The 17440-nt window shown below is 38.0% G+C and overlaps 1 protein-coding gene across 2 annotated transcripts in view; it reads right to left on the bottom strand.

Annotated features, from left to right (window-relative positions):
- UBE2W (ubiquitin conjugating enzyme E2 W) overlaps positions 1–11022 on the bottom strand; it is a 58602-nt gene extending 47580 nt beyond the window's left edge. The window contains exon 1 of one of the 2 annotated variants that reach the window (XM_037802818.1): positions 10983–11022. In XM_037802818.1, coding sequence (XP_037658746.1) covers positions 10983–10997 — 15 coding nt within the window. In that variant the 5' untranslated portion in view covers positions 10998–11022. Of the gene's footprint in view, positions 1–1045; positions 1076–10982 lie in introns of those variants that run through there. The other variant, XM_037802819.1, reaches the window with a different exon arrangement.
- Between the last annotated feature and the right edge of the window lie 6418 nt (positions 11023–17440).

The following is a 17440-nucleotide window of genomic DNA, read 5'->3' on the forward strand; positions in this document are numbered from 1 at the left end:
CACCCCAGCCTTCAGCAACCACCACTCTGCTCAGTCAGCAATCATCAACCTTGAGGCAAGACCCTCCACCAGCAAAAAGAAAATGACATGCCAAAGGCTCAGGTGATCATTAGCAATTTTTAGCAATAAAATTGCTTTAAATTAAGGTATGTACATTGCTTTTTTAGACATAATGCCATTTCACACTTATTAGACTAAGTATAATCTAAACATAACTTTTACACGCACTGGGAGACCAAAAAATCCAAGACTCACTTTATTGTGGTGTTCTAGAACCAAATCCACAATATCTCTGAGGTATGCCTGTATTATTCAACCATAAAAAGAAATGAAGTATTGATACATACTATGGAATGGATGAAACTTGAAAAAGTTACGCTAAGAAGCCAAACACAAAAATTACTATATGATTCCATTCATCTGAAAGTCCAGAATAGGTAAATCTACAGACAGAAAGATTAAGGCTGGAGGGGAACATGGATCGATAGGGAGTGGGACAGCTAAAGGATATAGGGTTTCTTTTTAAGTATGTATGTATTGTACAGTATATGAATTATATCACAATAAAATTTTTAAAAATAAAAGTATTAAATCAAGGTAGCTTAAACTAGTTGTTATAAAGCTTATAAATGAATTCTATGAGGTTTCAACTAAGTAACATCTAAGGCAAAGTGTCAACAAAATGGCAAGCTATGTAATTTTCTCCACTAAAATCCTTAAACTGGTTTTCTAAAGAACATAGCAATTTCTCATATCAAATCTACATAATCATTTGCTTACTATACCTTCCTACCTCTCATCACAAAATAATGCAATGGTTTAAAGAAAGGTAAGATGGTTGGACGAGATGACCTTTAAAATTCCCTATGGCTCAAAGTTTCTATAAATCTAAAAATTAAAATCAGTATGCCTGTTTTAATTACAATAAAAACCCAAGCATAAATACATACATATTTTCGGTGTTACCAGGATGACAATCATATTTTTTAGTGGTATGGCTGCAACATAAATTCTCATCTGAGAACCACCTAACAGTTCCACTCACCTAGAGAGAAAAGTTGAATCCAGCAGGATACTATCAAACCTGATGGACTGTCAGCTTGGACCTATACAACTTCAAAAAAAAAACAAGCTGCCATATTAATACTATAAACCAAATGTGTCTCACACCATTTATAAAAATTAACTCAAAATGAATCAAAGATCTAAATGTAAGAGCTGGAAACTGTAAAATTCTCAGAAAAAAAAAAACATGGGTGCAAAGCTTCATGACCTTGGATGAGGCAATGATTTCTTTGATATGACACCCAAAGCACAAGCAACAACAAAAACAGATATATCGGACTTCATCAAAATTTAACTTTTATGCTCAAAGGACACCATCAGGAAAATGAAAACACAATCCACAGAATGGGAAAAACATATTTGCAAATCATATTGCCAGTAAGAGATTTGTATACAGAATAAAGAATTCTTACAACTCAACAATAAAGACACAAATTAGTTTTAAAATGGGCACAGGACATTAAAAATGGGTAAATAATAGGGTGGGATGGAGGGGATGATTTGGGTGTTCTTTTTTATTTTTATTTTTTATTCTTATTTTGATTCTTTCTGGTGTAAGGAAAATGTTTAATCAATTGGGGTGATGAATGCACAACCATATGATGGTACTGTGAACAGCTGATTGTACACCATGGATGACTGTATGGTATGTGAATATAGCTCAACAAAAATAAATTTTTAAAATGGGAAAATATAAATACACATTTCTCGAAAGAAGAAATCAAATGGTCAATAAGCACATGAAGAGATGTTCAACTTCATTAGTCACTAGGGAAATGCAAATCAAAACCAAAATGAGATGTCACTTCATACCCACAAGGACAGCTAATAATGGAAAAAAACAAAAAACAAAAAACAGAAAATAACAAGGGTTGGCGGGTATGTGGTTCCTCAAAAAGTTAAGCACAGAATTACCATATGACCCAGCAATTCTGTGATATAAATACCCAAAAGAACTGAAAGCCAGGGGGAACAGATATTTGTACACCAATGATTATAGCAGCATTACTCACAATAGCCAAAAGGAGGAATCTCATGTGCCCATCAACAGATGAATGGATAAATAAAATGCAGTATATATACAATGAAATATTATTCAGCCAAAAAAAGCAATGAAGTTGATAATTTTGTTGAAATAAGCCTGATATGAAAGGAAAAATGTTGTATGATTCCACGTACATGAAATATCTAGAACAAGCAAATTCATAGAGACAGAAAATAGGTTAGAGGTTACCAGGGGCTGGGAGAAGAGGTAATGAGGAGTTATTGCTTAAAGGGCAGAGTTTCTGTTTTGGGTGATGGAAAGTTTTAGTAATGGATAGTGTTGATGTTAGTACAACACTGCAAATGTAATTAATGCCACTGAATTGTATACTTAAAACATGGCTAAAATGGCAACATTTATGTTATATATGTTACCACATATACATGGCACATATACCACAAACTCCACAGTGACATATCACTTCACACCCACTAGGTTAGCTATAATCAACAAAATGAACAATAACAAATATTGGCCCTGATGTAGCGAAATTGGAATCTTCATATGGTTGCTGTTGGGCATACAAAATGGTGCAGCCACTGTGTAAAAGTTTGGTGGGTCTTAGAAAAATTAAAGTTACCACATGACCCAGCAATTCCACTCCTAGATATAAACCCAAGAGAAATGAAAAGATATGTCCACTCAAAAACATGTACATGAATATTCACAGCAGCGTGATTCCTAACAGCCATGTATTGTTTTGCAAAAACTACAATTTCCAAAAGCTTCTGACATCAACTGCAAATGTTACAGTAACTCAACTGATTCAGTTCTGACTCTAACTACCTTATCAATCATGGAAGCTCACCGGGAGTTTATATGGGTTCCATTATGTAGGCACAATTGGTGGAACTGATGACAGTGTGGTTGAATTCCATCTCTGAACCCCATCCCTTCCCTTCCCAGAGGTCAGTGAGGTAGGGCTGATGTAACGTGTCTCAAAGCCTCAACCCTCCAATCACATGGTTGGTCTTTCTGGTGTGGCCAGCCTGCCCTCCCTCCCTACCCCTAAGACTACAGGTGTGGTTGTCCCTGTCATGTCAGCTCATTAGCATATAAACTATGAAGTGTGGTCCTGGTCCTGTGAGTAACAAAAGATGCTCCTATCACAGGAAATTCCAAAGACTCAGAAGTTCCTCTTCAGAAACTGGGGACAAAGACCAGCCAAGTTTTTCATTATGCTAACACCAAAAGGCAAAAACAACTCAAATATCCATCAACTGATGAATGGATTAACAAAATGTGTATATCCATAAAATGGACTATTATCTGGCCACAAAAATAAAGAAAGCATTCATTCATGCTGTAACATGGATGAACCTTGAAAGGGTAATCCTAAGTGAAAGAAGTCAGACACAAAGGGCCACATATTGTATGATTCCATTTACATGAATGCCCAGAATAAGCAAATCCATAGAGACAGAAAATGGATTAGTTGTTGCCAGGGGCTGGGGGGAGAGAATAGGGAATTATATAGTGGTGATGGTTTCACAACTTTATGAATATATTCAAAACCACTGAATTGTACATTTTAAAAACCAAATGTGAAAAAAAAAGCCTAATGTGGTGATATAAGGGAACTCCGTGCTTTCTGCATGATTTTCCAATAAACCTTCAAAAGCTCTAATTAAAAAAAAAAAAAAAAACCTCAAAAATAAAATAAATAAAACCCAACTGTGTCTTTGACAACTGATGCACAAGACTCAAAATTTTATTTAGCTAATTCTCAGATTTTGAAGATTAGCAAAGAGAACACACTAATTAGAAACTATACTTCTTCCGTCTTTCCTATGGTGTGGAAATACAGAGAGACCCCATGTGACACATGATCATAAAGGAAATCTGTTTTTTTTTTCCATTGGTAGCCAAGAGAAGGATCAGGGGTTAATTAAAAAAAAAAAAAAAGTATCTCTAAGAGGTAGTTTAAAATACACCTATAGCATTGTAAGATTTAACTCACATGCAACTCCAAATATCTATGACAAGTAATTTGTAATTTTATTAACACACATTTATTAGACATTTTAATCCTCATTTCCTCATTACCCCATGTGATTGTATTATTACTCTATTTTATGTTGGAAAAAAAAGGTTACACAACTACTAAGCAGCAAAGCTAGACTTCAAACCCAGATTTATCAAATGCTAAAGGCTGTGCTCATTTATTCATCAACATTTACTGAGGACCTATTATGCCAGGCATTGGGTTACATCCAGGGGAAATAATCAATAAAAAAATTCAAATAAATGAATAATATGTCAGGACTATGAAGAAGAATTAAGCAGCATAAGAGGAATTAAGAGTACCAGGAAAAGGAGGGCTATTTTATATAGGGTGGCCAGGGAAGGCCTTTCTGAAATAATGCCATGTGAGCGAAGACCTGAGAAAGAAAAGGAAGTAGGTGATCCAGATATGTGGAGAAGAGTATCCAAGGAGAGGAGATATCAAGGATAAATGCCCTGAAGGAGGAATAACAAGGAGGTTAATGAAACCATAGAGAGATGAGCACCTGAGAGGGGGAATGGCAAGGGGACAGAATGTAAAGGACTTCTAAACCATAGCAAGGATTTTGGATTATATTTTGAGTAATATAAGGAAGCCACAGTAGGGTTTTGAGTAAAGAAGTGATACTATTTGATTTCTGTTTTAAAAGCATCTGGCTAATGGGTTGAGAAAAGACAGTAAAGGGACAAGGGCAAAAGTGAGAAACCAGTTAAAAAGCTGTAGATATAATCCAGGCCAGGAATGAAAGTGGCTTGCATCAGGGAAGCAATTTAGAAAAGAGACAAGTAGCTGAATTCGAGAAATATTCTGAAGGTAGAGCTGATAGAATTTGCCGATGGTTTGAGTATGGAGTGGTTCTGCTCTGGGCAAACAGAACGAAGTTGCCATGTACCAACATGGAGAAGACTAACAAAAGGAACAGGTTTGGGAGAGAGAAATCAGAAAAGCAGTTTTATGTACATTCACCTCTCTGCTTTTGACTTAACCACTACACTTGCACACTAATTTTTGTGCAGCATAGCTGTGAAGGAGTAAAACAAGATCTGATTCCAAGTCTTGTGATTCCAGATCCTGTGCTTTTTTTTTTCCCTAATGAAGTTTACAAGGGCAACTAAGTGAGAGCCACAGTTTTTCTCAGAATAAAACAACTCTAAGGCATGCACTATTTGTTAGCGATCCAAAAGCTGTAGTCACTAATAAAGGCTATCAAATTAGGACAAATTCAATTCAAAACACCTGATAAACATGAACAAGTATTTTACAGATAATATTCATAATGAAGTAGACAGTAATGATACGGATGCAATAAAATGTATCCAACAAATGCTAAACTCAAGTTAAAATTATGCAGAAGTTCATTTTCAGGAAGATTCAAATCACCTCACTTCAAAATTTTCCATTTAATTTTACAAAGTACACAAGTAAATGCATAAAATAATTTTCTATTATAAACCACATGGAATAGTTTTCTCTGATTTTCTTAGCTACAGAAAAAATATTTTAGTAAATGCTTAATTCTTGACTCAAAAGTTAAAAAATTATCCCAGTGATTCCTCTACAATGCCAAAATTGTTAAGATATTCATTACCCGTACTTTATAGGATCAGTACTTTGGTTTCTAATCCCAGCTTCACTACTCAGTCACTGTAATTTTGGGTTACTCTCTGTGTCTCTTTCCATTAGAACGAAATAAGGGTATTTTTGACATTCCATTTTGCAAGGCTGGCATCAGAATCCAGAAGAAAATATGAAAATATTTTGGAAAACAGTGAAGTTATGTCAAATACATATACACATGAATTTTAAGTTACTCCATTATATTCAATCTTACTAGTATAGAATAGCTTTTAACAGATTTTTCTAAGATAACTAATGCAAAAATTGCTAGTCAGAAATATTTTTTGAAGTGTCAACTGATGGACAAGTGCTTACTGAAGTCACTATGTGCACATTTAAGGTACAGAGGGAGCATTTTTTCTACTCCCAAGGCGTTTGTGACCCAGGGGAGACAACAAGTCCTGAAAAATTAAGTAAGAGACCTAAATGAACACTTTTAAGACAAAAATAGAAGGGATCTCTGAAAGTAGTATTTGATTAATAAAAAGAAAAGTACAATGACTGTTTTATTAGAGTTAAGAGATGATGATTACCATAGCTTTGTGCTTTTTGTTCACTACTATCTCTCTATGTTTCTCACACAGAACACTGTCAATTCTGTTCTATCCTGTTCCTCTTATTCCTCTGCCCTTGCTCCAACAGCTCCCAGATACTCCTATTCCTACCCAGAGTATCCAGCCAGCCTTCTCAGAATTATTACAATTCCAGACATATCCCACAAGTTTCCAACACACAATAAGCCTCAGGATCCAAGGTGACAGTCAATTTTCTAATTTTTGATTATGCTGTAAGCCTTCATAATGACATTGACAAATAGACATGTGGTATCTAATTGTCAAGGCTACAATAATAGTAATGTCAATAAGAGCTGAAATTTCTTCTCTGAATCACTACAGCTAATTAAACAATTACTTGAGTGAAGAGCAATACAGAGTTGTGAACATTCTAAAATAATTATTTCCAAGTCATCTGGAAATTATACTCATACTCCTCTCCTGTTATTAAATCTCAACCTCCTTCCATCTCACCAGATCAGAAGTCAATAGCCTAAGACCCACCTAGGTAAGAGAAATAAATGCAGAAAACTCACAAAACAGTAATTCGACTGACCATTTAATTATATCATTGTTTTCAGAATAGACAAACATCAGCTATCATATACTGACTTTCTAAAAACTTAAGACAAACTGTAAGAGGAGTCTCCCAGGGGTGTAAATCTCCCTGGCAATGCAGGATATGACTCTCGGGGATGAATCTGGACTCAGCATTGTGGGATTGAGAACATCTTCTTGACAAAAAGGGGGATGCTGAGAGATGTCAAATGGAGTTGAAAGATCCCTCTGGTGGACATTCTTACACACTATATAGATAACACTTTTTAGGTTTTAATGTATTGGAATAGCTAGAAGTAAACACCTGAAACTACCAAACTCCAACCCAGTGGACTTGACTCTTGAAGATGATTGTATAACAATGTAGCTTACAAGGGATGACAGTGTGATTGTGAAAACCTTGTGGATTGCACTCCCTTTATCCAGTGTATGGATGGATGAGTAGATAAATGGGGACAAAAACTAAATGAAAAATAGGGTGGGATGGGGGGGATGATTTGGCTGTTCTTTTTTACTTTTATTTTTTATTCTGATTCTGATTCTTTCTGGTATAAGGAAAATGTTCAAAAATAGATTGGGGTGAGGAATGCACAACTATATGATGCTACTGTGAACAGCTGATTGTACACCATGGATGACTGTATGGTATGTGAATATATCTCAATAAAACTGAATTTTAAAAAATGTAAGGGGAGTCTAAAGAAAAACAGTCCATACTTAAAACTAATAAATAAATCCAGATGGTCAAATTTAAAAAGCATACCAGGTATACTTACTTACAGGATACTTCAATACTGCTGCACTTTTAAGAAATGTTTAGAATTACATAAAAATTCACTTTATTAAAATGGGTTTGCACTTTGGGGACAGAAAGGTTGTACCAAATAAAGTCCCTAAAATGCCCATACTAAAAATTTGCTACAAATCTTCCACTTAAGTTTCTAGGATTACCAGAATTAAATGTAGATCTATTTCTTCAGTCTAACTCCTGCCAATTTTAAGTATCATGAAGAGTACACTGTTCTCTAAGAATGGTTTCTTAAAACACAGTCTAACTATTATCTTACTTTGTGATTTGTGACTTTGTTTACAGGAAGAAACAATGGGAAGAAAAAAGCAGAGGGGGGAGAAAAAAGGAAAGAATGTCTCAAAAGGCTCACTTAACTTTGAAAACCTCTACCCTGAAATGTATACTGAAGAACAACTCTAGAAATATAACACATAGCAGAGCTTCCATAGCATTACAGGTGTGCCGATATATTTATTTCCCTGATCCCTGGTGCTTCAAAACAAAACAAACAAACAAACAAAAAAACTGGAGCTGTGAGACTAGGTGCTTCCAGGCCTCCAATAAACTCATCCATTTTAGGATACTATTCAAAAATTATTTTCTATGTGTGCCATGACCTGAAAAAGATTGGAAAGCACCAACAGAGCACATTAAAGTAGTCACAACCACACCTTCTAAATTACATACTTTCAGATAAGAAATTAAAACTGTACCCTTACTTGATTTTATTGCATTGATTCTAAAGATTTATTTCATCTTTATCAATTGAAATAATCAAATCCCAGTAACATATGCATCATATGCATATGTTTTTAAGGAACAGTTCCTCTTCCAGCTTAAATACCCTCTTTTTCAGCGGGAGGTATTCACCTGGTGTGGGTAAGATAAAGAAATCTAACAGCTTTTTAGTGAAGGATATGATCAGCACAGCATTCTGTGTTATGCCATACTTTTTCCTAACTACCCAAACCGAAATCCCCAAAGTATGTATTTCCCAACCCCCTTATCACCTTCTAAGACACAATTTAAATTTAAATATTTTATATTATTGTCTGTCTCCCTGACTAGAGGATCTTGTCAGTTTTCATTCAATGCTGTATCCCCAGCACCTAGATGAGTACTCGACACATAGAAGACCCTCAAAATAACTGCTGAATCAAAAAATTTAATAATTGGGTTGGAACTTTATATGTAATTCAGTTGTTTTGAAAAGAGTTAAAATTTGCTATTAAAGTTTTAATAAAACTTTTGTTCACCAAAGAATTGTACACAAAAAGAGAAAGTAGTGTTATTTCAAAAGCTTGACTTATCTGTAATAAAATGTTAAGATACTATCAGAAAACAAATAAAACGGAAAGACTTACTTTTATTTTAATTAAAATAGAAAGCATCAGTTTTCCATTCCTCTAATCAGAAGACAGTAAAGAATAATGAAGGGTTATAAAACAGCCCAAGGTTTGCGACACAGAAAAATGCATGAATATACTGCAAGTTATTTTTCCCATTGTTTGAGTAGCCATGTAAAATTTCAAGATAATTAACGTTAAGTTCTGTATCAACTCAAGTTTTTTTCTTTTAAAAACTGTAATCTTTGCCTTTTCCAGATACTTGAAGTCTAAATCTAACAAGCTAACCCTTAGTTACCACCTCTATACTATGCTCTCTTGTCAAATATAATCAGCAGTTATGAATTTTAATCTTAAATTTTAGTCTTACAACAAATGTTTTAACCTTAATACAAATAATAATCTTAAATTGGTCATGTATCCCATCTGCTGTTCAACTTAGAAGTGTTCCACAGTTCCTTTTTTGGCCTGAAATGACGAAACTTCTCTAACGTCTCTGGGGAGAGAGTGTAAAGTATGTTTCTTGAAATCCTGCTCATTTTTTCCCTGCACTTTTTCGCGACATCTCTTCAACCAGAAATGTCATATACAATTCCTTTTCTGTTCTGAAGGAAAGTGCAAGGTAAAGAAGAGCGAATATATTAAAAAGGGATAAAAGCAATGAAATAAATGTGAGGCAAAGAAATGAGGTGCACAAAAGAGGAAGATGCAACAAAAAGAGAGAAGAAAAACATTGCTCTAGCCTAGAAAAGAGGAAAAAACTAAGGCGGAGTACAGAGACTTGGACTTGCTTATTCTTTTTGAAACAAAAACAAAAAAAAATCCCTCTAAGAAAATTGTGGCCTCTTTCTTCATTGAGGGAAAGTTTTAAAACTCTAAAAAGCTTTCTGCTGACAATCCTAAAGAGAATTCTACCTTCTCTTCCCATGTGTTTTGATACCGCTCATCTTCATTTATAAACCAAATGCAGGGTATACATAATGCAGTCAATGTCTACAAAACTACAAGTGTGGTTGCCATCTTTGCCTCAAAACCCAAACTGTTCCTTGGATTTAGAAAAAAAGGAGTAAATTAAGTTGGAGAGCCAGAAAAACCACGCACTGCCAAGACAGGTATAATATGACACAGGTTAACAATCTCCTACCAAACCAAAAATTCCACTACAAGTCTGGGTAGAAGGGCAAAGGGCTGTAGCCTTACCGCGACCGTAAGGGTGGGGCATCTTAGGAAAAAAAAATTTCTTCTAGGACAAGCTATTCTGAGAGATATAATAAAAGGGGCTAGTGACCGCTCGCTCTCGAGAAGATCGCAAATTAGGCAGCCAAAGATGTAAATGGAACTAAAGGCAGCCTTGGGGGAAGTGGGGTGAGAAAGTGGACGGCAGAAGTAATGTTCATGTGAATACCGAGACACATAGAAGAGGGTATCCAGCGGGAAAGGGATTAAAGAGGAAGAGAGCAGAGGTGCCGAGGAGTCAGGGAGCCGGGGCGTGGGAGGCCTGAGCAGTGGCCGCAAAGCCCAGTCTGCAGGCAGCCGCCTTCTGCGGGAACGCCTTTCCAGCTCCCTCACTCTTAGCCCTTCTCAGGGCTGCCGCTGCCCAGGCGAGAACAGCTGTTTCCGCCGGGACAGGAACCTCGGAGGAAAAGGCATCCCTAGGGCAGGCAGGCAGGCCGGCGGCCGACTGAGGCCATCTATGTGTGCAGGGAAGCGATTCCGAGACCACTGCCGCAAAGCAAACGCCAAACTTCGCCGTTTCCTCCCATAACCCTTCTTTATCCCCCAACTTCCCCGCCGGCTAGTGTCCGCTTCGACCGACTGAGATCCCCCCTCCACCCTCCCCTCGCAGCTTCTCACTCCTCCCCGAGGCTGAGGAAAGACCGGTCACCCGACTCGCTCCCGAGCCCGCACGGGTACTCCCGAGCCCCTAGCGGAACCCCCGACCGAATGCTCGCACCCTCTCTGCGGCTCCCTCGCCCGCCCAGATGCAGCAAACTCCTCTCACCTGCATTGACGCCATGATGGAACCACCCCCCCCCCCCAAGTCCGGCGAGGCCAGAGACGCAGGGGGTGGCGCTGCCGTGCTCGCGTCACGCCGCGGGCCCCAACATCCCGGGCGCGGGAGGCGGGGCCTGCGATGGGAAGGAGACGGCGCGAGCGGATTGGCTCGGGAGGGGCGGGAGGGGAAAGGCGGGGGTGGGGAAGGGTGAGAAAGGGAGGGAAGGGTGAGAAGGGGAAGGCGGGGGCGGGGCGCGGAAAATGGCGTTTTGGGTCTCCAAGGTTGCTGTTCGCTTGTCGGTGGCCGCATCTGGTCCTTCCCCTACCCAGAGAACTGAAGAAGTGTAGTTCGGCTTCTGGCTGAGCCATAGAGTTGCTTTTTCCGTCTATACCGTGAGATCTCGATGATGAGCGGATTCGTGGGTTTTTCTGATTCGTTTAGTTTTACCAACCACAGGTATACGATTTACAGGTTTTCCCTTTGGATGTCTCCATTCCTTTAATACCGCTGGGGTCTGATAGAACTTTCCGCGGGTCTGCTTTCTGGGCTTGGCCTACCTGGAAGGCTTCTCATATTCCTAATTTGGGGAAGAGACACAGAATTGAGAGAAGACAACACCCTGAAATTTTGAAGGCAAGGATATTTGGATTTGTAAAGCAAAAACGAGTGATAGGGGAGAGAAAAAATGTTTTCCCTCTGTTCGTGTGTGATTTCTACTCCGTTACCCCACCTCCGTTTTAAACTGCACGTGTATCGATAGTTAGGGTTGTTGTGGCAGTTTGCGTAGAGATTTGACCCTGGGCATGAATTTATATATTTATTGATATATGTAACTCTATATATCAATGTCTCGAGGTAATTAATATGCACTTAGACCTTCCATCACATCCAAAGTTCTCCTCAGCCTTTCATGGTAGTCCCATCTAGGTACGTATTGGGTAGGGAAAGCTGTACATAATTTATTCTAGGAATGCTCCAGTTCTGCCAACATTTATCAGAAGCCACGTTTTTGAAGAGTTATCCCAAAACTGAAGATCTCATTGATTTGTAAGAGGAAAATGGAAGCAAAACTCTTACACCTCATGCTCTATCTCTAGAAAATTAAGATGGCTGATAACATTGTGTAGAAGGCTTTTTACCGGAATGAAAGCTTATGTCATTTTATTGAGTTGGCTTTCTTTTTAGAAATTTCTGTAAGTTAAAATTTAAATATAAGAGCAATGTAGAATGTTATCCTTTGCAGTCTTTCAAATGGATTATTTTCTCTAGTTTAAAATGTGTGCAAAAATGAAAAGTATCTTTAAAATATACCAGTTATTCTAAGGTATAGTAGTAAACCCACACTGTTCTTCTTCATTAGAAAAGAAGGTATATTGGTGTACTCTTTTCTCTATCAGACTTCCACCCTATTGCCAGAAATGGGCTGATTTTCCTTTTGTTGCACAAAATGTGTCCTTGAGAATGTTTGGATGCTTTTGACACCCAGGAATCATCCAGAAGTACATCAAATGTTACCCCAATTATTTTCTCAACGTTATAACAGTGAGTAAAACCCACATCTCAGTGAAAGAGGAAAGCCCATAGAAAAAGTTCCCAGGTATTTTTTCTTCTAGAGAGCTTCATCCCTATGATCTCAGAAAATTGCTCCAGAAGATCAGGTTTTACCATCTGAGGTTCACTTTGTTTAAAAGCTGATTTCTTCCTAAAGGTATAAGTGACATCAGATGACTCCACAAACAAGCATTGTGGCATCATCAAAGCCAACAACCTGCCATGGCAGGTATTAATAAGGAATCCTGACATCTCTTACAGTGGAACCAACATCTGGCCCCTTGGGTTTTATATGTGTTAGAACAACCTTCATAGGAGAGGACAAGTCAGTATCAGTCATATCTTGCTACGAAATAGTAAATACTACATAATTACCCCAATATCTTCATTCTTTCATCAATATATAATAGATCTTTTTGCACACAGGAGCTAAATCAGTGACTTTCAAATGAGATAGGGGTATATAATTATCTCCAGTGAGCATGAATTTTTTATATTTTTACACTGCATCTTGTTGTTTATATAATGCATCTCATTTCTTTACAGAATGGAGCTTACTATCAGGCAAAAATGAAAATAGGAGAGGAAGTGTATCTGGCAAACCAAAAATAGGAAAGGAAGTGGAACTTTCATAAACTCTATGGGAAGGGAATTGGAACAAACACTTTAAAAAACAATTCGGCAATAATGAAGTTACTGTTTGCAGTGCCCTTAAAGAATCTTTTTAATAGCATCATTTGTGATAAGAGATATTAAGCAAATGCAAAATGTTAACTTTGGATCCTGATTCAAACAAGCCAAATGTAAAAAGACATTTTTAAGACAATTGGAGAAATTTTAACTGAGAATGGGTATTACATAATATTAAGGAATTATTTTTTTTTTCCTTAGATTTGATAATGACATTTTTTGTTTTTCTACCACAATTAGAAATGACCATCATGTTGCATGAGGGAGATTCTCCCTCATCTCACACACTGCTCCCACCTCCTCCTCCCTGAGAGGGAAAAAAAAGGATATGCACAGTACTAACATTGAAGGACCACTGAGTAAATGCTGCACTATCGATGATACAATGTGATTTACAAGTGCTTGAATTCTGGTGATTCACTAGACTAGGGAGTCTGGAGCAGTCTTTTGAGGATATGCATGTTGAAGCATGACGAGTCAGAGTTGACAAGGCCCTGCTTAAGTGTGTGTCTCCACAGAGTAGTTTGTTCTTAGTCCCATAGTGGATGATCTCACCAGAGAAATGGAAGCGTTCAGCAACCAAAAGCTTGTTAATTGGGTACTGGATAAGGTACCTGTTTCAGTTTCCTAAGGCTGTCAGAATGCAATATACCAGAAATGGGCTGACTTTTAACAATGGGGATTTTTTAGGTTACAAGTTACAGTTCTAAGGCCATGAAAAATGTCCAAATTAAGGGATCAAGAGGAAGATACCTTCTCTGATGAAAGGCTGCTGGCATCTGGGGTGGTTCTGTCACATGGGAATGCACATGACTGGCATCTGCTGGTCCTTCACTCTGGATTTTGTTGCTTTCAGCTTCTGATTCCAGTGGCTTTCTCTCTGAGCTTCCATGGGTTCTCTCTTAGTTCTCCGGGGCATTTCTCTCTCTACTCTCTCCCTTGGTGTTTCTGCCTTTTATGCATTCATAAAGGGCTCCAGTAAAGGATAAGACCCACCTTGAATTGGATGGGTCACATCTCAATTGAAACAACCTAACCAAAAGGTCCCACCCACAGTAGGTCTGCACCCACAAGAATGGTTAAAAGCAAATGGCCTTTTCTGGGGTACATAACAGCTCCAACTGAACCAGCACAGCACCAAATTAGGAATCCAAGTCTTGTATTTTTGTCCTGGATCTGTCATTAGCAAACTTGAGTAAGGCTCTTAATTTCTCCGGGTTTATTTCTTTTTCAATAAAATGGGCAAGCCAGACTGTTCAAATTCCATGTATCTATTAAAGGAAACAAAAATTTTAAATGATTTCTGTACACAATAGCATACCTAAAAATTCTAGGAGAAAAGTGTAGTGGGAACTCTGTACTATTTTGAGTTTTAAAAAATGAACTTTGCTTCATTGTAATTTATGTAGAAATATTGGAGGGGAGACTTCAGTTAACAATTTTTAAATATTGATGTATTCCAATTGAGCCTATAGATGGGATTTCATAAAGTAGCAAAAACTCCAAATTCACTAATTTGAGTGATACTTTGAGAAAAGCATCACTCAAAGCATGTTTGTGTTATGTTTTGTAATTTTGAAACAGTCATTTCATACGAATCTCCTAATAAAGGACAAAGAAAATTAACAAAATAACAAATGGTTTGTCAGTATAACTTAACCTGGTTTGCAGATAAAATTGTGAATCAGGAGAACTTCACTTTCTCCTCTTTTCTTACTTTTCTCTAGGATGACTTCTTTACCCAGATCTGCATCCCTTAAGCACATTCCTTACTTATTCCTCCCCCAGACTTCTTACCAAACATGTTCTTAGTGATATATTGAACAGCTGTGCAGTGATTCCTTTTTTTTTTGCCTGCCATGGACCACCACCACCCCCCCCCCAAAAAAAAAAAAAAACTACGCATCCGCATGAAATGTACTTCAGGGGGTTCCTTGGCCTGATGAAGTTCCACCACCAGCAGAGATCTGTGAACCTCAAGAACACCATTATGGAAGAGTTAATGATGGATGCCAGTTCAGTCTTTTCCCAAATGTGTCTAACTTTTATGTACACAAAGTAATTTCATAACGCTTGTTTTCTTTTTGTTCACTTGTTTGTTTTCTGCTTTTTCTGAAAGGCAGGATGTTGTGTGAAAAGCTTTGGGAAGTATAAGAGTTAAGTGTTTGCCTTGGTCCTGCCCAGGGTGTTGCTAAACATTTTTAACAACAGCTGTGGTGCAGCTGCCAACCTTTCAGAACAGGAGGCACCCATCAAGCAGGCCAGGTATCTTTAATTAGATTATGGGGTGGGGAGCTTCAGAGGCCATGGAAGGAGGTTCTTTTTTTTTTGGGGGGGGGGGGTAAGGGCAGCGGCTATTTACTACTATAGAAATATTTCAATATTTCCTTATGGGGGTGATGGAAATGTGCTAAAACTTGGGTTGTGGTGATGGTTGCCCAACTGTATAAATTTACTAAAAATTATTGAACTGTACACTTAACAATAGATGAATTTTATGGTATGTAAATTGTACTTCAATAAAGCAGTTCTTTTTCAAGGAGAGCAGCATTTCACTATTTCAACGCAACCTTTGGCCTGGCTCTCCTGTTAATGTTATAAGACCTCTCTGAGTCTGGATTTCTTCACTTGTCAAATGGAGAGCTGATGATTTTTTTCAAAGCTTTTCAGATAAATTATTTTGGAATCAATTTCTACAAGTCCCATAATTGTGTAATTATAATTCACATTGCCCCCCTTTACACCTGCTGCTAAGGCCTTCACCGTGCAAGCACATGTTCATCCTTCCTTGGCTCCTTAAGAGGGAAGTGGTCTTCTTTTTGTCCCTGCAGACATTTTTCTTTCTCATCCTATGACCTTACCTTATTTTTAAAGAGCTTTATTGACATATAATTTACACACTATACAGTTCACCTATTGTGCCAGTTCACTGTATTATGTCCCCCAAAATGCCATTATCTTTGATGCAATCTTGTGGGGGCAGACATATTAGTGGGGATTAAGTTGGAACATTTGGATTAGGTTGTTTCTATGGAAATGTGCCCCACCCAACTGTGGGTGATAACCCTAATTGGATAGTTTCCATAGAGGTGTGGCCCCACCCATTCATCATGAGCCTTGATGAGTTTACTGGAGCACTATATAAGCTCAGACAGAAGGAGTCAACTTGCTACAGCTAAGAGGGACACTTTGAAGAATGCACAGAAGCCTAGAGAGGAGCTGCAGATGAGAGACAGTTTGAAGATGGCTGTTGAAAGCAGACTTCTGCTCCAGAGAACCATATATCATTACTTCATTCTTTTTATGGCTGAAATTCTGTTGTAGGGATATACCACATTTTTTAACCATTTTAAAATGTACCATTCAGTGGCATTAAGTACATTCACAATGTTGTGTAGCTGTCACCACTGTTTTATTAACTTTTTCACCCCCATTCCCCACTCTACCCCCAGCCTTTGATAGCCTTTTTTCTACTTTGTCTCTATGAATTTACCTCTTCTAGATACCTCATTGTAATGGAATCCTACAATATTTGTCCCATCCCTTTTTTGTGACTTTTTTTTTTTTTTTTTGGCCTGATCTCTGCTTTACATTTATCAGAAATTGCACTAGACTTGGAATCAGCAGGCCTAGTTTTGAACACTGAATCAACTTCTTGTTACTTCTGTGATCTTGAGTTATTCATTTAAACCCCTGAATTTTGGTTTCTTCACCTTTAAAATAGGGATTAAAAAACCTAACACATGGTTTGTATTGGGGTTTAAATGAGACGGTGGATGTGAAGGAGTTTTGTGACTTGTATAGCAGCACATTGATGTAAGGCCATACCCAGGTTTTCTCCTTGTTACTCTAGGTTCTCAGTCCAGTTGGCAGGAGAGATGCTCAGTAGGGATAAGGTATGGGGTATGTGGCAGTGACTGAAAAATACCCCTGCCAAGATCCCCGAATTCCACACCACTTGTGAACATGAAAGAGCCCGGGCAGTCCTGCTGCTCTGAACCAAGCTTGCTGTGGACAAAATTTCAACGTGGGGATGTTTCCTCTCCCTACCCCACCCAGTGTCTGAAGGTGGCTGTGTGGCTGCTCTACCTTCCCCAGGTGTGGCATTCTCCCAAACCTGCCCTTACAGATGAAAATAATGATAATACCTACCTTGGATTGAATATTTATATGTGCCACATAGGCACTGTAAGAGGCACTTTGTATTTACTGCATTGTTTGAT

The sequence above is a fragment of the Choloepus didactylus genome, chromosome 14 (assembly GCF_015220235.1).
Source record: "Choloepus didactylus isolate mChoDid1 chromosome 14, mChoDid1.pri, whole genome shotgun sequence".
In the NCBI taxonomy this organism is placed as follows: Eukaryota; Metazoa; Chordata; class Mammalia; order Pilosa; family Megalonychidae; genus Choloepus; species Choloepus didactylus.